Source organism: Podarcis bocagei (genome assembly GCF_964188305.1).
Source record: "Podarcis bocagei genome assembly, chromosome: 15".
NCBI classification, from domain to species: domain Eukaryota; kingdom Metazoa; phylum Chordata; class Lepidosauria; order Squamata; family Lacertidae; genus Podarcis; species Podarcis bocagei.
Window position 1 is genome coordinate 34,802,018 of NC_138141.1, and position 26,451 is coordinate 34,828,468.

A 26,451-nucleotide genomic window follows, 5' to 3' on the forward strand; every position below is an offset into this window, starting at 1 on the left:
TGGAGTAAGTATATCGGTATGTAATGAATGAAGCTTTGCAGGGTTAAAGAAATTGAAAAACGGTGCAAAAGGTATAAAGATAGAGGTAATGTACGGTAGACATAACAATTCAGAAAGATTAAAAATTTTGAGGTCTCAAAACAGAGGAAGTCAATATGTGTATATGTACCTAAAGATTATTAGGGACACGGGTGGCGCTGTGGGTTAAAATACTGAGCCTAGGACTTGCCGATCAGAAGGTCAGCGGTTCGAATCCCCGTGACGGGGTGAGGTCCCGTTGCTTGGTCCCTGCTCCTGCCAACCTAGCAGTTCGAAAGCATGTCAAAGTATAAGTAGATAAATAGGTACCGCTCCGGCGTAAAGGTAAACGGCATTTCCGTGCGCTGCTCTGGTTCGCCAGAAGCGGCTTAGTCATGCTGGCCCCATGACCCGGAAGCTGTACGCCGCTCCCTCGGCCAATTAAGCGAGATGAGCACCGCAACCCTAGAGTCGGCCACGACTGGACCTAATAGTCAGGGGTCCCTTTACCTAAAGATTATTATGATGGCATGGTTTTCTTTGTAGGTGTGTTTCTTTCTTTTTTTGGTTTCTGTTTGTTTTGCTTTGTTTTTGTTTGTTTGTTTGTTTGGGATTGTATGTTTGTAATTCTTGTTGTACTTTTGCATTGAAAATAGCAATTTTTTTTTTTAAAAAAAGAATTAGCATGGTTCAGAGAAACTACCAAAAAAAAAAAAAAGTTGTATAGCAATGCTTTAAAGATATGGTGCCAATGGGGCCTTAACGATAGGGGAGAGGATCCAAAGACTACTGAGCTCCTTGGCAAGCTGTCCCCGAAATCCAATGCTGGCATAGCTCCATTGCATCAGAGACGACTGCAGCTGAGTGTTGTGTTCTTGGCAGCATGCGAAAGGACCACAGTTCGATCCTTCGGATTTCCAGATAGCTCTAGGAGAGTCCGCTCTGTCTGAAACCCTGGGGAATCTCTGCCAGTAGTGAGCTGGATGACCCAACAGTCTGAACTTGGTATAAAGCCTCTTTCGACAATCTTCCACTTCTGGAATTGTTTCCAGAAGTTCTCCTATAGTGAAAGTATTATTTGAGATGAGTGAACCCGTATTACAATAAGGAGGCAGAATGAGCTGATTCCTTTTTCTTTGCCCTGCACATTGTATTACCGGGAAGTACTTCATTTATTCAAGGCATTTACATACCACTTACTCACTCGCATTTCTCAGCGGTGACACTTGCAACAGCAAGACACTGTATTACACACCTTCACCCTTGGGGCGTTTTCCCCAAGTAGAAAAATGTTTTGCTTGGAGAACTCTAAAAATAGGAGACCCCACGCCCCTCCTGCCACAAACCCACAGGAGAAGCCAGACCTCGAGGGAATGTGAAGTAAATGCATTTGTGGCACAAAAAAAATGGATTGCATTAAAAGGCTCTTTGGGTTTGCCATGCAGGACACTTGCCCTATCCTGTCATCGGTTCCTGAGAAGTCTTGGTTCAGCCACCTCCACGGCGAAAGGAATTTCAAACTTTATTTTCCGGATTTGTTTTCTCCTCTATCTCTCTTCCCCCGAGCTAATTGCATGGCCTTCTCCCCCTCTGATGTTTATAATTACCTGTTGCGCGTTCTGGAGGTGAGCCAGAACCCCTTGCGGGAGGAAGGAATAGTGCAGAGATTCTTCTTCCCACAGGGATGATAACAAAGGGAAGGAGAAGCTGATTGGGCGAAAAGGGATAGTTTTGGCAAGGGCGGCCAACATGGCGCCCGACGAAACTCTTGCTCTCCTTCTGAGACTGGGAAGGTTTCCAGAAGAGCAGGCCGAGGTATCCCTTGCAAGGCAGCTGAGAGTTCGGATGTGTAGCTAACTCTGCTAAACAATCCTGGGGGCGGGTGGTGTTTTCTGGGAGTCACTGGGGCACGGCAGATCAGGGTGCTGGTGTTGTATGTTGGAGAGCCGGGTTCAAATCAAGATTGTATTCTCCTGCTCTGGAGGGGAGGACCCAAACCTAATGGCTTCAATCTCTTTTTTTATATATATACATTTTTATTAATTTTTTAGCATATCAGTTCCAACAGTCATACAACATAACTTCTCATCTTATACAATGTTTTAGACTTCCGTCAACACCTCTGATAATTTTCCGTTTTTATCACTTATTCGGCATTTCTTAGTTTCTATATTGCATTTAATTGTCCTTAACTAATAATTCTTTTCATAGTCTTTCTTGTAATATTTCAGATAATCCACCTTACAAAACTTCTTGCAGTCCTACTAGGGTAATCTGTTCATCACAATTACTTTTCAAATAGTTCATATATTTACTCCAGTCCTCTAAGAATCTCTGATCCCGCAGGTTTCGATTCCTTCCATCTAGTTCTCCAATGGCTTCAATCTCAGATTCCTGCATTGCAGGGGGTTGGACTAGATGACCCCTGGGGTCCCTTCCAAATCTACAATTTTTGATTCTAAGTCTTTTCTTTTCCCTGAGCCTGCTACTAACTAGTGGCTATGACCTCCCTCCAGAATCAGAGGCAGTATGCTTCTTCACATTGCTGGAAACAGCAGGAGGGGAGAGTGCTGTCGCATTGGGTCATGTGGTTGACCATTGTTAGAACAGGACGCTGGACTAGATGGTGTGATCTGGGAGGCTCTTTTTGTTGTTCTGATGATCTCTTCTCCTTTTTGAGTGGATTGCATTGTCTTGGTTGAGAGCCAGTGTGGTGTAGTGGTTAAGAGCGATAGACTCGTAATCTGGTGAACCGAATTCGCGTCTCTGCTCCTCCACATGCAGCTGCTGGGTGACCTTGGGCCAATCACACTTCTTTGAAGTCTCTCAGCCCCACTCACCTCACAGAGTGTTTGTTGTGGGGGAGGAAGGGAAAGGAGAATGTTAGCCGCTTTGAGACTCCTTCAGGTAGTGATAAAGTGGAATATCAAATCCAAACCCTTCTTCTTGGTTATGTAGCCAGTGGGTGCTCAGTCCTGAACTGCAGAACTAGAATACTGAGTTTGGAGATAGAAGTTCCCTTTCACCATCTCAGCTGATGGCTATACAGAAACCCCATCCCTATCAATGAATTCTAGGCTCACCTTGAAAGTGAACGTAAGTCGTGGCCGTTGCTGTCTATGGTGACTCTGGATTCCAGTAATTTGACCTATTCTCAGAAGAACCATATAAACTGTTAGTTATGTTTTGTGCTTGGCTGCTTTTGAATGATAAGGAATGTTGCCCTAACTTCTTAAAAACAGAGAGCTTGCTTTCTGCTAATCAGCAGCCTTCCAGGTTGTGCCACTCGGGGGCTGGGTTGGGCAGATCTGCCGGCTTCTGATACGTGTCACTGTTAATTATCTCACAAACGCCATGATGTTTGTATTAACATCATCACGGCTTTGTTAATTGGCTGCTGTGAGGACTTTGCATATGGCCTGTCTTTTATGAAATTGTCACAGTCTGTAATTCCCTCATCTTATGCTCCTCTTAACCTCACACCTCCCCATTTCTTACCATATAATAAAACTGTAAGGCTGTCATCATGCTGCATGGCCATGCCAACTCCAGTGGGGTGACAGACCAGCAGGCAGGCAGGCAGGTGAGCAAGTAAGGAGCATTTGGGAGGTGCAGTTGGCCCAAGCGAGCAGTTTAATGGCAGGGAGAGGACGCTTCAGAGAGCAGTTTGCCAAACTGCACTCTGAAGTGCCTCCCGCTGGAGAAGGGGCTTGCGGCGAGTTGTGAGGGGAAGAGGGACCTGTGGTGGGGAGGTTAAGTTTGGGCAACCTGTGAGGGGATAGGCGAGAGGGTGGGTGAGGTGGAAAGGGAGGAGGGAAAGCGGAATGGCAAAGCAGTTGGTGGAGCTGGCGAATGGAACGAGCAGGAGCAGCAGTCCCTAGTTCATATACACATAGGTCCCAGGATGATCTGACAGCACCATAGGACCACTCCCTTGCTGATGCTCAGCCGGCCTGATCCTGGTCAATGCCTGAAGGGGAGACTTGCATTAGATTCCAGGAAAGAAGCAAAGTGGGATATAAATAGTAATAAATAAACAAATAGATGATTCGTGCCAGCTTAAATAGACTGGCATTAAAAAAAACCTCCTTAAATCAGTGCTGGACCACAAACTTCCATCAGCCCCGGGCAACTGGCTTCTGCCATGATACATAAATCTGTTAATCTTTAAAGGATTCCTTTTATTGCATCTTGTTGCAACAGAAAAGCATGTCCCTCACCCATCACTTACTTCCATCTCCACATTTGTCTCTGAACCTGAGAAACATTTGGAGGCGTGAGAAACCCAGTGGAGAGGTCCTAGGTTCCAATCGAATAATAATAATAGCAATAGTTTTATTATTTGTACCCAGTCCATCTGGCTGGGTTGCCCCGGCCACTCTGAGCGGCTTCCGACAGATGTAAAAACCTAATAAAACAGCAAAACGTTAAAAAGTTCCCAACACAGGGCTGCCTTCAGGTGTCTTCTAAAAGTTGCGCAGTTATTTATCTCCTTGGCATCTGGTGGGAGGGCGTTCCACAGGGCGGGCGCAGCTACTGAGAAGGCCCTCTGCCTGGTTCCCTGTAACTGTGCGTTAGTCCGATAAGTGCCAATCGGCTTGTTTTGTCTGGGGCGGGACCTGCAACTATCACCTTTTGACAGCGTCTCTGTCTGTGGGTAATTGCATCTCTTGCTCTCTCCTAAGCCTTTTTGCAGAGGGGACTTCAAGCCCTCTGTCGGGCACTGGTGAACCTGGTGCATGCAGCCTGCAGCCCCAGCCGTCGCTAAATGGAAACCAGCTAATTATACACGAAGCATTATAGCCCCATCATCGTTTTCCTGTATTATGGGTTCTCTCTCGCTCTGTCTGCGTCTCTCTCGGTCAAGGCTCTTGGTACATTGGCTGGCTGTATCTTCCTTTTGTCTCGTTCGGCATTGTTCAATGGGCTTAAATCACCCAGGTGCAATGCTGATGGCTCAGGTGGGTGGCTTGCTTAATGCAGAGCCGGAGCCACAGATCCTGGGAGGTGTTTTTTTGCAGCAAGCACTCGAGGTGTGCATAATGATACAGGCCCACGAAGGTGGTGATTAGGCAGCTTGAGCGTGTCGTAAGTTTCTCTCTCTCCTGCGTGGCGATTGCCAAATCCCCGCCATTTCTCATGGAAGGGTGTTGGCTGCTCACTCGCTGTCACTCGGCCGCTTCTCCGGAGACACGTTGATGAATGTTCTGATTAGCACAAACTTTTGTCTGCCACTGGCGACTACTTCGCTTATCCACGGCTGCATCAGGTGCTCCTTCTTTCCTTCGCTCCAGCAAGGAGACACGGGATGCTCCATTTCCAGCTGCTTAAAAGCACCTTCCAACCCTTTCGCTGCTAGTCTTGGTGACTCTGCTCTCAGGGCCGCAGCCCATCGTCTGGCGCTGCCGTGGTAAAAATTGCCCAAGTAAAATAGTTGGATTGTATGCAACTTAGTCCTACTCAGAGCACACCTGCCGAAATGAATGCCCTGTTTAATTTCAGTGGGCCTGCTCTGAATAGGATACAGCCCATGGAGTTCGAGGGGACCTCAGAGGTCTTCTAGTCTCACCCCCGTGCAATGCAGGATGCAACCACAGTGTCCTTAACAGATGTCAATCCAGCCTCTGTTAAGTGTCTCCAGCGAAAGAGAGCCCACTGTAAAGCTGCTCTCACTGTTGAGAAGTGTCTCTTAACGCTTAGCCAGAATTGATTTCTCTCTCATTTCCAATCACTGATTACAGTCCTCTGGAACGATGATATTACTTTTTTGGGCTCCATGATCACTGCAGATGGTGACAGCAGTCACGAAATTAAAAGATGCCTGTTCCTTGGGAGAAAGGCGATGGCAAACCCTAGACAGCATCTTAAAAAGCAAAGACATCACCTTGCCAACAAAGGTCCGTATAGTTAAAGCCGTGGTTTTCCCAGTAGTGACATATGGAAGTGAGAGTGGGACCATCAAGAAGGCTGATCGCCGAAGAATTGATGCTTTTGAATTCTGGTGCTGGAGGAGACTCTTGAGAGTCCCATGGACTGCAAGAAGATCAAACCTATCTATTCTTAAGGAAATCAGCCCTGAGTGCTCACTGGAAGGACAGATCGTGAAGTTGAGGCTCCAATACTTTGGCCACCTCATGAGAAGAGAAGACTCCCTGGAAAAGACCCTGATGTTGAGAAAGATGGAGGGCACAAGGAGAAAGATGGAGGGCACAAGGAGAAGGGGATGGCAGAGGATGAGATGGTTGGACAGTATTCTCGAAGCTACCAGTATGCGTTTGACCAACTGTGGGAGGCAGTGGAAGACAGGAGTGCCTGGCGTGCTCTGGTCCATGGGGTCATGAAGAGTCGGACACGACTAAACGACAACAACAACAAAGCATGTCTTTCCTTAACCTGTCGTTCTCCAGAATCAGCTGGCAGGAGCGGGTGTCAGGAAAGGGTCAGCAATAATCAAGTGAAGTTAACTCCTTAGTAGAAGAAATTAGGGCTGCTGAGTAGTGCCAGGCCTAATGAGCACAGCAGCTCTTCCCGGTAGATCTTGCCCCTACGAAACAGTTGTGGGGACTGAAGGTCCCCATCTTTCCACAGCTGCCTAAACCTCCTCTTCTCCCGGTTCCTTCCCAAGAAATCTGAGAATCCGCTGACGTGCCTGTCTTTGCTCCTCCCTCTTAATACCTCTTCTGGTTCTGGGAGACCAGCAGGGAGGGGAGCTTGTCGTAGCAGGAGGGGGAGATACCCGGGCTTCTTCACCAGCCTGATTCCTCTCTGTCTCTTGGTCTCCCTCCTCTCCTGCTTCCACTGCTGCTTCTGAACTGCTCTCTGCCACAGACTCTCCCCACTCACTAAACCCTGTTGCCTCTTCATCTTCTAGCACTTCTTTCTAGTCTTCTCCCTCTCACTGCCGTCCCACCACCAATCCCGGGGCTCCGGACCTTCTTCCCTTCGGGGTTCCCCAGCTGGTTCCTTCCACCAATTCTCTGCGTCCAGCCAGTCCATGACAGCAGCCCTTCAGATATTTGAAGACTTCTACCATGTCTCTCCTTAACCTGTCGTTCTCCAGGCCCAGCACATCGTTCCCAGGCTAGAACTACATCTCTGAGGCATCCATAGACCCTAGCACAGCAGCTGCTTGGGATGCAGAAGGCTGCTGGTTCAATGCCCAGTGATCTCTCACTGGGCCAGTGTGGTGTAGTGGTTAAGAGTGGTGGACTCGTAATCTGGTGAACCGGGTTCGCTTCCCCGCTCCTCCACATGCAGCTGCTGGATGACCTTGGGCTAGTCACACTTCTCTGAAGTCTCTCAGCCTCACTCACCTCACAGAGTGTTTGTTGTGGGGGAGGAAGGGAAAGGAGAATGTTAGCCGCTTTGAGACTCCTTCGGGTAGTGATAAAGCGGAATATCAAATCCAAACTCTTCTTCTTCTTCTCTCCAGGCAGGGCTGGGAGAGAGACTTCTGCCTGAAACCCCACAGAGTTGCTGCCTGTCAGTGTTGACAATATTGAACTAGATGGGACCAAAGGCTGGATGTGGGATAAAGCAGTTTTCTAAGTACCTAGTTGTTCCTTGTGGGGACTCGGTTTACAGACCCCTCACCACCCTGGGATATGTGGCAGTTTGTCAGTGCACCTCCTTGAAAAAAGGACTTGCGGGCATTTAAGGGATGAGAAAGAGTTTGGAGGAGACGAAGGGAGAAAAGGGCCTGTTGAAATGCAATCGAGGAAACCTGGCAATTGCAGCAACTCCCCCCAAAGGAGGTTTCAGGGCAAAAAGTCATGTGTGGAAGTAAGGAGGCTCTCCTTCCCTCGGGTGCCCCTTACATCATCAGTGTGGTCTCCCCGGCTGCCTCTCCAATTTAATTCTTCCGAAACTGTAGAAAAACACTCTTAGGGCCCAGTGGACGTCCCACATGGGCTTGTGTGTGAAATAGGAAATTGGCTCCAATTAGCACGGCAGATCTCGGCCGACCCGGGAGATTACTTTCCCGAGTATTCACGCTGGAATTGGGACAATGTGGTGCGGATCCCTCCTGTGGTAGCAAAGGCTGATTTAAGCATTGCATGGAGGAGTAAGGTTTTTCTTCTTCTTCTTCCTCTTCTTTATTTTAAAAAAAGCATGCCTAAAGCCAGACTTCGCCAACCTGGTGCTCTCCGGATGTTTGGGGCTACAACTCCCGCCAACATCAATAAAGAGTCAGCATAATATCCTGCTCTCCTGCTAAAAGTTTGCAGAGCAGCATAGCCAACGGCACAATGATAAAACCATTTACCGTATTTTTCGCCCTATAGGACGCACTTTTCCCCCTCCAAAAATGAAGGGGAAATCTGGGTGCGTCCTATGGGGCGAATGCAGGCTTTCGCTGAAGCCTGGAGAGCGAGAGGGGTTGGTGCGCACCGACCCCTCTCCCTCTCCAGGCTTCAGGAAGCTATCCGCAAGCCGTGGGAGCCCGCAGGAGTTCCCCCGGGCTCCCACGGCTTGGGCAGAGCTGCCTGCACCCCGAAGCCCCAGCTCGCTGAGCAGTCGCGCCAGGGCTTCGGGTAGCTCTGCGCAAGCCGCGGGAGGGCTCCCCCGGCTTGCGCAGAGCTGCCTCTTATCCTGAAGCTACCCGAAGCAACTGCTGAGCGTGCCGGGGCTTCGGGATAAGAGGCAGCGCTGCGCAAGCCGGGGGAGCCCTCCCACGGCTTGCGCAGCGCTGCCTCTTATCCCGAAGCCCCAGTGCGCTCAGCAGTCGTGCCGGAGCTTCGGGTAGCTCTGCGCAAGCCGCGGGAGGGCTCCCCCGGCTTTCGCAGAGCTGCCTCTTATCCCGACGCCCCGGGGCTTCGGGTACCTCTGCGCAAGCCGTGGGAGGGCTCCCCCGGCTTGCGCAGAGCTGCCTCTTATCCCGAAGCCCTGGCGCGCTGAGCAGTCGCGCCGGGGCTTTGGGTAGCTCTGCGCAAGCTGCGGGAGAGCTCCCCCATGTGCGCCAGTGTGGTGTAGTGGTTAAGAGCGGTAGTCACGTAATCTGGGAAACCGGGTTCGCGTCTCCGCTCCTCCACATGCAGCTGCTGGGTGACCTTGGGCTAGTCACACTTCTGTGAAGTCTCTCAGCCCCACTCACCTCACAGAGTGTTTGTTGTGGGGAAGGAAGGGAAAGGAGAATGTTAGCCGCTTTGAGACTCTTGAAGGGGAGTGAAAGGCAGGATATCAAATCCAAACTCTTCTTCTTCTTCTTCTTCCCCCGGCTTGCGCAGAGCTGCCTCTTATCCCGACGCCCCGGCGCGCTGATCAGTCGTGCCGGGGCTTCGGGTAGCTCTGCGCAAGCCGCGGGAGGGCTCCCACGGCTTGCAGAGAGCAGCCTTTTCTGGGGGCTGGGGTCGGGGGAAGCTCGGGCTTCCCCCGCCCCAGCCTCGCACCTTGGGGGGGGAAATAAAAAAAAATTCCTTTATTCCCCCCCCCCCAAAAAAACTAGGTGCGCCTTATGGGCTGGTGCGCCCTATGGGGCGAAAAATACGGTAATACTAAAAGTGCAACCAAAGCTCGTTTTCTAAAAGCAGTAGCAAAGGACACTTTTTCGGTGGGGGGGCAACCCGAAATCTGAGAGCACTAAGGATAAAAAAGATGTCGAAGCTGGCAGCTAAGCCTGGGTGTTACAAGGCGCTTCTGATAAAAGAGCCTTGGATTTCTTGTGAAATAAGTTCTTCCTTTTTGCCCTTTCGGAACTTGTCAGTCAACTTAGTTGGGCCCCGACTGATTAATCAACTGACACTTATGTTGGTTAATCTGATTAATGCAATTGCAAATGTGCTGCGGGAAAGCTAGACCTTGTATACTTTGTGGTCGTTTGTCCTTTGGTATGTGTCTTTCCTCTTTGCTAGGCTGGAAATGGTTTACATTCCCTCCCATTTTATCCACACAACAACCCTTTGAGGTAGGTTAGTCTGAGAGGCAGTGACTAGTCCAAGACCACCCAGTGAGCTTCATGGCCAAGTGGGGGGATTTGAACCCTGGTCTCCCAGGTCCTAGTCTGACACTCTAACCGTTACACCACACTGTCTCTCCTACTAACTAGCTGGAATGGAAATATTTATTCCTGATCTGCCGGCAAAGTGAATGAAGAGGTCCTGCGGTCCCATCTTCCTCCCTCCATCTCTTATCTAGTCTGAGGAAATGACTGCTTAGCTGCAGCTTACTGTGTTGATTTATAATTTTACTTTTAAAAAACAACAGTGCTAACATTTGAATTTGGGAAGCTGATATTTGATGATGACACCTCCTTCCAAAAAAATAATAATCAGGCCTGTCTTTAGTAAATGGGGACAGCAGGTTCTCTTCAACATGCTTGAGGATTGATGCTTTTCACAGGTATTCAGAATCCAGCTTCATTCATCCGATGTTATTCTCTGCCCTGCAGGTGTTTTGCTAGACATTCAGCAACATTTCGGAGTCAAGGACAGCGGAGCCGGCTTGCTGCAGACAGGTAAGAGAACTGTTGAGCGTGTTTTCCCTCCTCTTCTGTGCGGCTTCTTAATCCAAGGTCGCAGTGCCCTTGCGAGTGCTGGCTTGGTTTTAAATCGCAGCTGGCTGGCAAACGCCTGTTTTTACATCCTTGCGCCCTGCTTTGACTCAGCTCAGCAGCAGCTTGGCCTTCAGCGTCCAAGCAAAGCAGAGCAAGGCAGGTGATGGTTGTGAGGAATGACATAGATGCTTGTAGCATCTTTTTTTTTCCATTGGCAAAGAGCATCTCGGTATCCCAGGTAAAACAGACAACGTCTCCTGTTTTGTGTAGCTTTGGGGAGCTGAACTGAGCCTAAGGCAGTGCTGAGCCTTAGGAAACAGATGACAGTCATAATAATCGCTATCACTTCACAGTGGTACCTCGAGTTACATACGCTTCAGGTTACAGACGCTTCAGGTTGCAGACTCCGCTAACCCAGAAATAGACCTTGGGTTAAGAACTTTGCTTCAGGATGAGAACAGAAATCGTGCTCTGGCGGCGCAGCAGCAGCAGGAGGCCCCATTAGCTAAAGTGGTGCTTCAGGTTAAGAACAGTTTCAGGTTAAGTACGGACCTCCGGAACGAATTAAGTATTTAACCCGAGGTACCACTGTATTAAGGGACACTGGTGGCACTGTGAGTTAAAACAACAGAGTCTAGGACTTGCCGATCAGAAGGTCGGCGGTTTGAATCCCCGCGACGGGGTGAGCTCCCGTTGTTCGGTCCCTGCTCCTGCCAACCTAGCAGTTTGAAAGCACGTCAAAGTGCAAGAAGATAAATAGGTACCGCTCTGGCGGGAAGGTAAACGGCGTTTCCGTGTGCTGCTTTGGTTCACCAGAAGCGGCTAAGTCATGCTGACCACATGACCCGGAAGCTGTACGCCGGCTCCCTCGGCCAATAAAGCGAGATGAGCGCTGCAACCCCAGAGTCGGTCACGACTGGACCTAATGGTCAGGGGTCCCTTTACCTTTTACTTTACCACTTTATTACCATAAGCAGATCATCCTGATGGGTTTTCACTGGTGGTTTCCCGTTGGTGGGAATGCTCTCTCCAGGGAGAGCACCATCGTTACATATCTTCAGGTGCCAGGCAAAAACATTCCTTTTTTAACCAGGTCTTTGGCTTTTAACTATCTGTTGCGTATTAGAATGGATAGGATGCTTTAAGGCATTTCCTCCTAGTTTTAATGTACGTGGGTGTTTTGTTTTGTTTTTTTGTAAGCTGTTTGGAGTTGCCACAGCAAAAAAAGTGGCTAATACATTTAATAAATGAATGACTCAATCTTGGGTTCCCCAACATTGTTGGGCTGCGACCCCAATAATCCCCAACCAGCTTATAAAATTAGGGGTGGGTGCTTTGAAAGGGTTTTGGAGCATTTAGCCCATCACAGGAAGGTTCTAAGAGGGGTCACGAAACAAGACAGTTTTGATGCTGTACATCAAACGGTTGCAGCATTTGGGAATTTTGAATTTAGAGAAAAGGCAATAGATGACACAGTAGAAGCTTACAAAATTATGCATGACGTGAAGAAAGTAGACTGAAAAACCTTCTTCTCTCTGTCTCCTAACACCAGAACTCGTAGACTTCCATATGAAACTGAATGTTAGAAGGTTCAGGAGAGATAAAAGAAAGTCCTTCTTCACACAGTGCCTAGTTAAACTAGGGAACTCAAGTCCACATGAGGCAGTGATAGCCAGCAACTTGGAGGGCTTCAAAAGAGGGTTGGGTCAATTCATGGAGGGTAAGCCTGTCAATGGCTACTAGCCGTGATCGCTATGCTCTGCCTCTACTGTTGGAGACAATAATGCTTCTGAATACCAGCTGCTGGAAATTGCAGGAGGGTACAGTATACCCTGTTTGGAGGCTTTCTGCAGGCATGCTGTGATAACAGGGTGCTGCCCTGGATGGGCTATTGGCTTGATCTATCAAGCTTTGCTTATGCTCTTAATGTTTGGTGTAGCCAGGGATTATGGAAGTCATCACCCAGCAACATCTGGAGATCCAAGATGGAATAACACTGCTCTACAGTGTTAAATACAGGACAAAACAAAACAAAAGTAATGTAGTAGCAGCACTTCCAAGCTGCACTGTGTTGGGAGCCAGTCTGAGCTGAGCTGAGAGTTACTGCATGGAGGGAGAGAAGGAGGAGGAGTTCAGAATGCCAAGGCCAAGCCCTGAGATTCTAGATCAACCATTGCCAACTGCATGCCCTCCAGATGTTCCCCACTGGATGGAGCCGGTGGGAGTTGTAGTCCAACATCTGGAGGGGTGCTGGCTGCTCTAGCTCAGGTAGAATCTCTGCGCCATTTTGTTTTTATTCTGTGGCTTAGAGAGTTCGGTTCCAGTTCAGTAAGCCTGTCCTCCCCCAAACACTTGCAAAACGCAGGCCTCTTTCTCTCCCACTACCTCGCGTTGCGGAGAAGAGAAAGTAGCCTCATTGATGGCCCTATTCTCGTGCGTCCCTAAGTCCACGCAAGGGGTTTTCGCAGGTGGGTTGGATGACCCACCTGCCAATCAATGCACATCATGATGGCACCATGTGATTGATCGGTCTGTTGTCCCGCCCATCTTCCAAAGTAGATCTGGAGCCAAACGGGTTCCCCACCCAGGCTGCAGAGCTCTCTGAATCTTCTGCCAGCCAATCATGGCTCGCAAAACACGTGGCCAGATGGTGCTCTTTTGTAAAGGCGGCGTTTGGTGAAGCTGCTGCACGCGGCACATATTGCAGACAGACGGCCTTGGCTTTTTCCAAGCCCAGCTAGAAAGAAGCCGCATCTCTTGGTTGCATCCAACGCAGCGTAGGCGTGTGTGTATCAGGGACCTTATTAACTAATTCCGTTCCTTGTTGCACGGTGGATATTATTCATATAAAACCTAGAACCTGACTGTATGTCTGTCCTCCCTCTGCTCTCCCACCCCAGAGTACCAAAATTAGTAGTTTGTTCCTGTAGAGCCAGGAAGATGGTGTTTGCAGTTGGTTCAGGTGTCGCACCAAACCATGGTTTTCACTAAATGAAGTCTAGATCCCAAACCACAATGTGGTAAAAATGTACGTGTGATTCACTGATTTGTGCATCCTCACCCCATATCCTGAGTATCCTCAGCCGGGTGGAGCAATGTCCCCAAACCAGAGCTTCTTGGTTTGGATGTAACACTAAACCTTGGTTTGCACCACTTTGTGGCTTTCGGTATATTTTGCTGTCTGAGCAAAAGCAACCATTAGACTTAACACACTATGGCATAAACTTGGATAGGCTAAAGTTGGCCACTGTGGGAACAGGATGCTAGGCTACATGGGCCATTGGCTTCATCCAGCAGCCTCATCTTATGTTCGTATGTTGTTGGTGGTGACCCTGAAGAGAGAGGTTTGCATAAAGCCCAAGATCCCAGATGGGGCCGAATGCAGAAACACAAGGCCCAGCGATGAGCAAGGACTGTAAACCAAGGCTGGTTATTTTAGCATTCCTTGAGCGACTTCCCTCTGCAAGTGCACTCCCCCCCACACACCTTCTTGAATTCCAATATAATTTGACAAATGTCTCTCTGACTCTTAAAGAATGAGGATCGGCAGAGGCTACTGCCAGCCTCACTTTGCTGTGCGTCTTCAGATGTTTTCAGGGATTTGAATTAACCTTGGCACAGGAAAGAAGTAAAAGGCAGGCATGGTTTTCAGCTCTGTGCCTGCATTTTAACCGATACTCACACATTCCCTGCGTGGAGCGGAGAATGGTGACATTTCAGCTCTTGCCTACTTTGCTCTGCCGGTGCATGTTCAAATGTGCATTTGGGGGGGAAAGATCTGGATTTTTACACAAGAGCGACATCAAAGCAACAATGCTTTCCCAAGCCACTGGTGTGGTTTTTTTATCTGGTTTTAGGAAGCTGGTGGTGTGACTTGGTTCCCCTTTCCATTGGAATAACCCATGGTTCAATTTCTCTGGCTTGCCTAGAAGCCACAGGGCAGACGGGATACCATTTTACCTCTGTGCTGGGAAACCACAAGCCATCTCCCATGCCTTTTGGAGGTTAGGGAGCACCACTGCCCAACCAGGTTGACTGTTGGCACCTTTCTTTGTCAGCAGTGCCGGCTCTACTATTAGGCAGAGTAAGGCACCTGCCTCGGGTGGCAGATGCAAAGAGTGGCAGCAGTAGTGGATCTACATTTGGCGGGGGGCTGAAGCGTGAACTGTTAAGGGGCCCCCTTCACAACCAACAACGAGGTCTGGGTAACCAATGTTATCATCTTCAGTGGGGTTGCTCCACAACTGATGGCTGCATTTTTTTAACGACTGCATTTCAGATTTTGATTAAAATTGTTGTCCTGCATTACCACACATACCAAAGTCAATAAAGTGAGCGAAAATTCCCTATGCCTTATAGTTTTCGAGCTCCTGCCAACCTAGCAGTTTGAAAGCACGTCAAAGTGCAAGTAGATAAATAGGGACCGCTCCGGCGGGAAGGTAAACGGCGCTTCCGTGCGCTGCTCTGGTTCGCCAGAAGCGGCTTAGTCATGCTGGCCACATGACCCAGAAGCTGTACGCCGGCTCCCTCGGCCAATAAAACGAGATGAGCGCCGCAACCCCAAAGTCGGTCACGACTGGACCTAATGGTCAGGGATCCCTTTACCTTTACCTATAGTTTTGGAGTCATGCAGGGGGGTGGAAATTAGGGAAATGTTCTATACAAGCATGATGTGCCACAGAATGATGAAATCGGGTCTACTAGACCCATTTTTTCTAAAGCAGTGTGGACTAAAGTTGCTTCTGGGGGCCCTGAAGCTTAGGCTTCATGAGTTTCATAGTTGATCCACCCTTGGGGGGGTGGCCCTGGAGGAGAGATCTGTGTGCTGCCCGTGGTGGCCGGTGCTTATTGCGACTGATAAGTCAGAAGGCAGGGAGGCCAACTGGGGGTGAAACCAGAGGCAAACGAGAGGCAGGGGCAGCTAGGCCTGGTTTTGTCCTCATCCTTCTCCATGTGGGCAACACTAAGGCTGGAGAGGAGGAGAAAGAGGGTGTCAACAGTCAATGCCCCCCCTTGCTGTGCTTGTTAAGCAAGGAGGCAGGCAGGTGAGGACTAGCGAAGGATTAGGCTGAGCTTGGTGCTTCAGTTTTCCTAATGGACTGGCCCCCACTTGGCCTTCTCTGTGGCCCCATCAGCAGTGCTGAACTAAAATTTAATTATCAGTTGCCTTCAAGTGTGTGTGTGTGTGGGGGGGGTGTCAGTTTATTCTTTGCCTCAGACCACGAAGTGTCTCAGACTGTTCCTGATTGAAGATGCCCTATTAAAGGCAGAATAGTTCTCAGCAAGGCACCCCATGGTTGGAGCAAATGGAAAGGGATTGGGTGCTCTCCGTGGGTTAGTGGACTCCAGTTCCCATCATCCCTGACTCTTGGCCATACCGGCCGGAGTTGACGAGAGCTGGAGCCCCAGAACGGCTAGAAGGCGACAAATTTCTCTGCCCCGTAGATTTCTAAATATACGCTACTAGGGGATGACTGAATCCTCTCTATAAAAGGATAGAAAGGAGCAAATCAAACATAGCATAAACAAGACAAAACCTAAAAACAAAACCAAGTGAGGGAAAGAATGGTGTATAAACAGTTCAAGGTAATTGCTCGCCTCCTCTGCAAATTTGTCTTCATTCTCCATTTCCATCTATAGTTCTGTTTTCAGCTGCGGTCAAGGCTGGGGCTTAGAAATGTGAGCATGATTATGGCTTCTAAAAATTTGAAGTTGAAGGTTTGGGGCCTTTGAATAGCTATTCCTGCGGAGTTTTGCAACAAAGGAAGAGGTGTGTTGGGATGGGAGAAGCTCAAACTAGGGGCAAAGGCGACAGGGACCCCAGGGGCCAAATGTGTGGCATCATTTGATGGTTTCCTGCCCCTGCGCTGTTTTGCTACTACAGTGCCACCTCTCCGTGTGGCCAGAAAAGGCACTGCAGCTTTCAGGCCCAGCAGCTCAGGTGACCTGAGGAGCCAATAAGATCCCTCCTGGCCCTATATGACTGCAGCCTCTAGCCTAGTTCTGCAGTTCAAGCTGGTGGCTGCAGGCTTCTGGGACCCGCTCAACTGCCTCCTTGCCAGAGGCGTCATCTTCACAAGTTGTTTGAGGGGGCCCAATGCGACAGCCTGACGTCACACATGCGACATCACAAGGAGCCAGGGGGTGGAGCCAAATGCCCTCTGAACATTGAGGGGGTACAACCCCCTCAAAAAAACCATTGGGGTCCCCAAAATTGCCTCGGCCCCAAAAGTTGGCGTGTATGCTCCTTGCCATGAGTGAGAGACATGGAAGCCCATATTACTGTTAAATGGGGAAGGGGGAGATCTTAACATTGGGGGGGGGGGTGTGTGCAAGCCCTTCACATGTGATTCTCAAGTACTCAAATTTTTCAGCTGCCTTATCTGTCCTGTACAGGCCGGTGTTTCTGGCTAAAGATATTAATTTGCATGCTTCTTTCTTGTTCCTTAAAGGTAATTAGCGGACTTCGTTCTTCTTTAATTTTTTTAAAGACCTTGGGAACCCTGGGGTTGCTGAATGCAGGAATTTTTGTTGTTGCCGCATGAACTTTCATAGGAGGGGAATAGAAGAATCAGCAAACAGCATAATCTCATGTGTGGCACAAATGTACCTAAACGCTGCAGCATGCAGCCAATTCTCCCTGCTTAACTTGACTGGAAAACTGGGGCATCTCTCCTTCTGATGCCAGACTTGGGTGGTGAGGGCTGGTCAAAATGGAGCCAAATGGAAACTGCTGAGAAATAAAAGAGGGGGGTATTGGCATGCTCTGAGTAACCCAGGGCAGTGAGAATTAGACAAATTAATGGAGGATAGTGACTACCAGCTGTTTTTGGACTACAAAACCCATCGCCCCCAGCTAGCAGGACCAGTGATCAGGGATGATGGGATCTGTAGTCCAAAAACAGCTGGAGACCCAAGTTTGGGAAACCGTGCCCCAAGCAGAGAGTCTCTTTCCAGCCTAGCTAACGTTGATCCCTTTTAAACTGGAAGTACTTGGGGTGGAAGTGTAGCATGATGTACCAGGGTAGCATGATGGTTAGAGTGTTGGGCCAGGACCTGGGAGACAAAGGTTCAAATCCCGGCTCAGCCATGAAGCTCGCTTGGTAGCCTGTGTACACACAACATTTTGTTCTAGAATCAGTGGAGACCGAATACTTGTTTTTTTTCTATGGACACCGCGCACAACCTAGATCGGTTGCATATCTTCTGACCCCAAAAAGCTCTTCTTGAGAAACTGGTTTCATTCTGAAAACAAAAGTTTATTGTAGATAGATTTTTGCATTACCCTGCCCTGCAAGCAGGACCTGGGCATAAGGCCTCTCCTCTCCTGAGTTTTCCAGCAACTGATATTCAGAAACATTGCTGCCTCTGACAGGGAATGCAAATTTTGCCCGATTTCCACATTTTTGCAAGCACTCTCCCCTAGCACAATGCCTTTCAACAAGTTATTTCTGCAAATACATCCATTTTCATTTGGCTAGGGAACTGCAGCCCTAACCTCTGAGAAACGCACACTTCGAACGATGGTTGTGTCTCGTTATTTTTCCAGAAAGGGTGAATTTTAAGCAAGTAAATCCAAACTGAACCAAATTTCTCCCGCGTCTCTGGTTGTGAGGGGGATATCTTGAAATCCAAAGCCCATTTGAGGGCTTTCGGTTTCCCTCAGTTAATCTCCTTATTCTGACATTGCCGAGAAACTTTCAAAACACCGCAGCACATTTAATGATATTAATCTCCTACAACACCCAGGTTTTGTATTTGAAAATAAATCAAATTTGTGCGTCCTGCTTATCCCCTGTGTTGGTTTTATTTTTTTTTATTTCTTCAAATCCAAAAAAAATCAGCAGCACCTCACATTTCCTGTCAGAGAGCCAAGTTGTCGGTTGAATGGCTTCTCCCGAGTCGGAATAACTGAGCAGGACACTCATGGGTAGCAGCGCGTGAAGGAAGCTATGGAGCCCGGAGAGGATGAACTGCTTTTTCCCTCTTCACTTAATTGAGAGAGAGAGAGAGAAGAATCCAACCACATACCAAAAAAGAACTGGGACATATTTGAGAGAAACAACGTCCCACCTGTATCGGGGTGGGTCAGGCAACTGAAGGCAGAAATAGATACTGAACTGCCCATCCTGTCTAGTTAATTCAGCCTTTCCTCTGATTTTTGTTTGTTTTTTAAGCACAATTATAGCGAAACAAATGCATTTTTTCCGTGTGTGTGTGTGTGTGTGTGTGTGTGTGTGTGTTGTAGTTCCAAAATATCACCCCAAATCCGCCTCCCTTAGGAAGGAACTTAAATGGAAAGGGCGTATGTTCTGTTTCTTTTCTCGCTTCTTGTTTCCCCCACCCCCACCGAAAGCAACATTTTAATGAAATTATAGATCCACAGAATGCAAGGTAGAATGAAACATAGGATGCGACGCAGAAGCGCTCAATCTGCCATAAATGCTCAGCAACCGTGTAATGCAGAAATTGACGTTAGTTTTCGTTCAACGGCATTACGGAAAGCTAATTTCTGTTCTTTCACTGAAAAAGCATGTTTATCTCCATTTTTTTTAAAAAAAATCTTTTAATTTTATTAGTTTTCAAAGAAATAGGATAGAAGCTCGTATGCTCTGTTTCTTCCCCCTTTCAGCTGGCAGTTTAGCATTTGCCAGAACGCCCTCAGCGGTGTCTGCGGACTGGGACTTGGTAGCTTAACCAGCGCCATTTTAAATGGCTCTGGTGTGGCTCGCCTCTGAAAGCGGTCCTTTTCTGCTCCTCCTTCCTGGTCTACAAAATGGCTGCCCAAACCAAGACCACCATTTATGCCATGCATTTAAAGTGCTGTGATGCTGCTTTGAACAGTCAAGGCTTCCCCCACCCCCCAACACACAATCCTGCGAATTGTAGTTTGTTTAAGTTGCTGAGATTTGTTAGGCGAGCTCTATTCCCCTCTCAGAGCTGGAAGTCTCAAAGTCCCCCATGAAGAGGGATTGATTGTTGAACCATTCTGTAGCTCCCTTTGTGGGCTGGAGGTTCCCCATATGCTCGTGGTGTATCCTCCGTAAACAGCTATGTCTTCCCAGTTAGCAACTTCAATGGAGGCAGGCCTCTGGGGGCTGCTGGGGGGGGGAGGTCTGTACCCTGGCAGGATCCCCCTGTGGTGCCTCCCCCAAGCATCCTTTAAGATCAGACACCAAACCCCCCACTCCATCAGGCTCCAGGTCGCCAACATCTTGGTTTTCCATGACACCATGGAAGATGGTTCAACTTCTAGCAGTGTTTCTCAACCTGTGGGTCCCCAGATGTTGTTGGTCTACAACTCCCATCATTCTTAGCCAGCATGACCAGTGGTCAGGGATGATGGGAGTTGTAGTCCAACAACATTTGGGAACCCACAGATTGAGAAACACTGTTCTAGGGCATTGTGGAAATGGCCACTGTCTGGAGCTGCTGGTGCCATCAAGGAGAGAACCAGAAACCACATGGGGTTCCACCAGATCCCACCATGCTGAGGTCCCTTTCAACCCAGCCTTGTGGGAGCGCCAGGTCCAAGGCCTGCCCACCCCTTCAGATGGGCTTTCTTACTTTTGTCCCCTGCATCCTGCATCTATTCCTTCCTCTATATCAAAGGGTTCTCCAGATTTTGTCGGGCAGGCCTGCAACCCCAACATCCCCTGAACCAACATGGCCAATGGCCAGGAGTTGTCCTTCAACCACACCTGCGTGGCTACAGGTTCCCTATCCCTGGGTTTGGGCCCAGTGTCTGCCTGTCGACTAGCCTTGGTATGCGCTCACCTGAATTCAGTTGTGCTGGAGGGTAAGCTAGGTGGACAAAGACCTGTCGCCGGAGCTCAGAAGCCCCATCCATCACATGCAAACGTGTCGCAGGAATTGATTTGTGCCTAACAAGACTCGCTGGCAAGCAATCTGTCTGATAGGCTAAGAGTCGTTTTCTGAATTTGTTTACAAGTCAATCAGTGTTTGGATGTCTCACGTAATTCGAGGCTCCTGTAAATGTATAGCTGTGACAGGCTTGGCCTCGTTATTGTGCCATCTGGGCTCTGTCATCTCTTTGTTCTTGGCAATGAATTTATTCCTTTGTCCGCCTCTATGCATCTCTTCCCCTCTCCGGTCATGTTGCACATCAGCATCAGTCTTCTAATTGTTGGCTTTTAAATGTAACTTGCTAATACAAGGAGGGAAAATGGAAAATATTAGCAAGGCGCATTGCACAACGCAGGGTGACATCTGCTTTTAGCCAACAAATTATTTGTAATGGGAGAAAATGTATGCAGAACTGAATGCTGCTCAGATCTCACATTTCCTGATGGGTTGCTGTTTCCTGATGAGCAAGTTAGTTTGCTGTTCATTTTTATTCGAATTATTAACAGCTTCTCCAACATCTTAGAGTAATAATTAAGTGTGTGCATGGAAGATTGTGTCCTGTCGTGCGTTTAATAACACTCCCAACTTCCATCGCAAAAAAATCCAAGACAGTGATTTTGTAAGGCTGTGACACTAATGGTTGCAATCCTGCACTGACTTACTTTGGGAGTAAGCCAAAGTCTGTGCAGATCAGTGAGACTTATTTCTTAGTGTGCATCTATAGGATTCCACTATAGGTTTACCAGTTCATCTCATTGATTATCAGCACAGTCCTATGTGTGCTTACTTGGAAGTCATTTTCACTGTGTTTGATAGGACTGTAAGCATGTTTGAGATTTCTTTTCCAAATTAATATTTTTATTATTTTTTCCAAATTATTACAAATCAAACCAGATTAATTTAATTTAATACAATTTCTTAAAATCAGCTTTCCCGCTCCTGTTCCAAACATGACCACCACCATTTTCTCTCATAGCCTCATCATTTCTTATTTAGAGTCCAGCTGACATCCTTCACTTGCTGTTTAACCACTCTTCTAGCTGGCTTTTTCCACCTTACAAGCAGCACCTCTGTTACATCTTATAAATAAATAATCCATTTCACGTACATTGTTGTTCCAGACCGGGTGTATTGGAACATTGTTCAGATCTTTGCAGTGTTTATCTGGATGTTATAAGTTCACATTCCATTCCTTCCACTGTTTACAGACGAGCGGAGGAGCTGCAGCCATAAATAATTCACAGAATGCATATCCAAACTCCGCCATTAAAATTCCACTCTGGAGTTCTTCCTCAGCACACAGTTAAAAGCAAGATCTTTCCCTCAAATTCAGCCTCTTTACCACATCTGTTCAGCAGCAGTTCATTCTCTCTCCCCCCCCCCCACTGCATTTCTCCAACAGCAGTCCAGGAATAATTTTAAACAAAGTCCATTCATCCTCGGTCGAGGGGGGAGGGCATATAGTAAAACCTTGTTAAATTCCTTGTTGAGCTTACTTCGAAAAGGGGCGGGGGGCTTTTGTTTTAACAAACAGAGTAACATACAGTGGCACTTCGGGTTACATACGCTTCAGGTTCCAGATTCAGCTAACCCAGAAATAGTGCTTCAGGTTAAGAACTTTGCTTCAGGATGAGAACAGAAATCGTGCTCCGGTGGTGTGGCAGCAGCGGGAGGCCCCATTAGCTAAAGTGGTGCTTCAGGTTAAGAACAGTTTCAGGTTAAGAACAGACTTCCAGAATGAATTAAGTACTTAACCCGAGGTAGCACTGTAGCAGCGGCTACACGACTCTTTCATTATGCAGGGAGGACAATGAAAAAAAGAGACCATTTGGAAACCACAAGAAGCACAAAACACCTTGTTCTCCTCCATCCTTTCCTGGCTATTGTCAGGATTCTTAAGCTTCAATGAAAACATTCAAACACCTTCAAAGAGTCAAGCCCAGTCCTTTCGGCAGCTGACTGATTGCAGCCCATTAGCATATGTAGGTCCAGGAGTGCCTCTTGATTAATGCCAATTGCCCAAATTATGGAGGAACCAGCCATAAATCATGCCAGAGGCAGAGGCTCTTCCATGGCAGGGACACGCTCCCAGGTCGCACCCGCTCTGCCTTTCATTTCAACTTGGCAGACACAGGCTTGAGCGGCACATCAGGATGCAGTGAGCTCCCCAGACCCCACTGGGGAGCGTTGCCAGGATTTGTGCCTCATAAATCCTGGCTTTCCTCTGCCTGGACCTCCTTGCAGCCCACGGAGGGGCTACGGGGAGCGTCCGCCATTGACTTGTGACATGACCGGAAACCCATGTTTGAGATTTCAATCTAGTTCACATTCTGATGGACTAAAGAACTGCTGGTGAATTGTGGAGCACATCGAACTTACTTTTAACACAAGTATGTGTAACAAATTGCAAATAACAACTAGGCATCGGGGAGAAATTTAATTCGGTTTGCGTTTTAAAATGAGTCGTGTCAAGTTTGCACTTTTTGAAACAGCACGAGAACCAAAACACAGCTGTCCTTTGACATTCACGCGTATCCGAATTTTGCATGCAGTTCTCCAACCAGCGCTTATAAAAATGCACGCATTAGGTAAAAGTGTGCCTAAAACTGAATAAATCAATTAAAAAGTATACAAAGATGCATGCTATTTGGAGAAGTAGCTGGCAAGAAAATGTCTGCATTAATTAAAACTGCATAGAAAAATGTGTCTATTGGGAGAAATTGGCCATAAAATGTGGAATAATTTTCTTGAGGATTTTTCAAGAGAAGTTGTTGATGGGTTGTTGTTGTTTTTACAAATTGCTGCAGGAATGTGGGGAATTGGGGAAACCTGAAAGTGGCAGATCTCTCCATAATAATAATAATAATAATTTTTTTTATTTATATCCCGCCCTCCCCAGCCGAAGCCGGGCTCAGGGCAGCTAACAACAATAAAACAGTACAAAAGTACAGCATAAACAACACTCTAAAATCATTCATTATAAAATTAATTGTTCCAAAGTTGCCATCTCTAGTGGCAACTTAGCAATGCCTATATAGCACAGCCTAGTGGTTAGAGCATCGTCTTTGCAAGCAGAAGGTCCCAGTTCCAGCCTCTGATGTCTCTAGATAGGGCTCAAAATGCCTGTTGCCTGAAACTCTGGAGACCTGTGGTCTGACTTTGGAGGAGGCAGCTTCCTATATCCCATGGGAACAGGTTTTCTAATATAATTGAGGCTGCTCTGCATAAGTGAACAAAATGGGCTCCTCCTTCCTTTGCAGGCGGTTGGATTTTCTCATATGCAAGGTAATGCAGGTTTAATCAGGGCCATGAAATTAATTGGCTAAGATGTCTTTAATTGGGTGACGACTCCTATTAATTTGGTTGCAAGCTTATGTCGGTTATCTGCGATAGCCACTCTCCCTTCCTGCAGATTCCAGCAACTGGTATTCAGAAGTATATTGCCTCTGAAAGTGGAGGCAGAACATCGCCACCAGGGTTAGCAGCCTAACTCAGGGTTAGCAGCAGACTTGAGGTTTGTAGATATACCCCACCCCCTAAAAAAGATATTTGCAAAGAACACCCAAGATGCTGGGGAGACCTCCCCCCCCCCGCAAAAAAAGTACAGCAGCCATACAAGCAACACTGGCTGGGGTGGGGTGGGGGAGCTGGCGGGGAGGAGGTAACGGAACGGAGCACTGTGGAGCTGGGCACTGCTGACTGGCTGGCTGAAACCCTGAGCAGGAACACTCCATCCTGCAACACTCAGCTTAATTAACTTGCACTTTTGGATACCCTTTGTAGGAGGGGTTGGACAGCAAGGGAAATCTGTTCTCATTCAGTACCAGTGGGGTAACTGGAAGCATGTAGCTGGGCATTTTGGGGAATGGGCTGCTGGGCTAGAGGGAACCTTAATCTGAATCAGCCCAGCTTCCATTATGTTTTTATGGAGTTGGCTAAAGAAGAAAAGCCCAAGCACAGGATTCTATGCTGTTGGTTACTAGATCTTGCAGGGAATTTTCCAGTGTGTGCTAGCAGGAGATACTCAACTCTGAAAAAGGTATCTCAGGTAGGGATGTAGTATACTTCTGATGAGAACAGAAACAGGGATGGGGATTTGCGGATGCTCACCTATGCTTTTCATGTCTGCAACAGAGATCAATCTAGCAAATACAATTGGTATTTGCTGTCATTGCTTTCAGTTTGCAAATGGCCTGGATAGCTCAGTCGGTTAGAGGATGGTGCTGATGATGCCAAGGTTGCAAGTTTGATCCCCGTATGGGACATCTGTATATTCCTGCATTGCAGAGCCTTGGGGTAGATGATCCTCAGGGTCCTTCCAACTCTATGATTCTGTGATACACGATTCTGTTTCCCCTCCCCCATTTGCATTGAGTTTCCTTTGCATCGAAAGGAATGGAGTGGGATAATGTCCAAACAACGCAACATGTGTAACCCATTACGCAACTTGCATAATTGACATTGAGACTAATCATGTGGTTTGTGTGTTTTTTAATTTTTATTTCAAAACCAAAAAAAATTAGAAACATCAAATTCAAAATCCATATTCATTTTCGAACATAAGCCTATTACATAGATTACCTAAATTAAAATATATCTAATTGCTCTAGACTTCCCTTTGCTATATGTAAATACAACGCAATTAACAAATTATATTATAAATGATATTATAGATTCTCATATACCCCCCCACTCCCCTTCACCCATGTGTGATCTCAATATTTTACTTCTTCCATCTTGTTGTGTTATTATAATTTAATAATTATTCAATTGATTCTATTATTTAATCATGTGGTTTTTGACGGAAGAAGAACTGCAGCAGAACAGAAACAAAGCTACAACATGCAATGAATATAGGCTAGGTCAGGAAGCGATGTCTTCTGACACCCCTCGTCATTGAGCAAATTATCTCACCCCTATATCTAAATAAAGCAGATCTTTTGGCAACTGTTGGTGCTGTCATAGTTTTCTTACGCTTTATCCAAATCCTCCATTGCAAAAAGCTTTCTGGAGTTGCTTTTAAAGCTCTCAGCCCAGTCACTGGTCTACACCTCCTGCCTGCTCAAATGGGAGTTGTGGTCCCCAAAATAGGGAGGGCATCAGGTTGGCAAAGGATGCTGTAGGTGAGGAATTGCACGCCAGGCAATTCACCCATGAGTAGGAGAGATGACTGGTGCTTGGTTTTGGGGCAGCATACGTTAGCACCTGCTCAAGTTTGGGAAATGCTTCTTCTTCAACCCATCTCTTTGCTTCTCTCTCCTCCTACAGTTTTCATCTGCAGCTTCATGGTAGCAGCCCCAATATTCGGCTACCTGGGTGACCGTTTCAACAGGAAAATTATTCTCAGTTGCGGCATTTTCTTCTGGTCGGCCATCACCTTTTCCAGCTCCTTCATCACTGAGCAGGTAAGATCATGTGCAGAGGAAACTGGTTACTCTGCAGCTTATTCTGGGCTGTGTTGATCAACTAAGTATTGCAGCTTTGCTCCTAAGCTTCCATGTGGAAGTTTTGCTAGCTTAAAAAGAGAGAGGCAAAAGTCTATTTATTAATCGTATGCGGTGACATAGACAAATACCAGCAGAAACTTTTGTCAACTGAATTGGAAAGACCTTCTCCTCCCTAGCGTGTGACAAAAACCCACCGCGCAGGGAAGATTTGCCCCGAAACAACCTCACCGTTGCCTCTTTGTCGCCTCTGTTTTGCCCTTTGAGCTCCAAGCTCGTCAGATGCAATTTGGGGTTTGGTGTGCCGGGCGCTGCTCTTGCCTAATTTTGGGAGGCTAAATATAGCATCCTCCTGCAACCTCCAAGTCACACACCTGTTTCTGGACCCAGGAGTGGGAAGGGGTTGTTTGTGCCGGAGACATTGCAGCTTTCCGTCGCCAGCGCTGTGACGCCACAGTCCTCCGCAGCTGGGAACAGAAATGCTCCTGTTTTGCAACCTGCTGTTGAAGAGGGCTAATTAATGTATTCCTGGCGAGATCAATCAAAGTCGTGCCGGGCCATTTCCCTCCAGAAGGAGGGAGCCAGCCAACCATCCCACACTCCTCTCGTCTTCTTGGTCCATCTGCATTC

The 26,451-nt window shown here is 47.6% G+C and overlaps 1 protein-coding gene across 2 annotated transcripts in view; it reads left to right on the forward strand.

The window, feature by feature from the left end:
- SPNS2 (SPNS lysolipid transporter 2, sphingosine-1-phosphate) overlaps nucleotides 1-26,451 on the forward strand; it is a gene marked incomplete at its 5' end in the record, with an annotated part of 98,018 nt that overhangs the window by 28,021 nt on the left and 43,546 nt on the right. For both annotated transcript variants that reach the window (XR_014002584.1, XM_081173041.1), the window contains 2 exons: nucleotides 10,406-10,471; nucleotides 25,646-25,782. Coding sequence is in view for 1 of the 2 variants with exons in the window: in XM_081173041.1 (XP_081029167.1) it covers nucleotides 10,406-10,471; nucleotides 25,646-25,782 (203 nt within the window). The remainder of the gene's footprint in view (nucleotides 1-10,405; nucleotides 10,472-25,645; nucleotides 25,783-26,451) is intronic.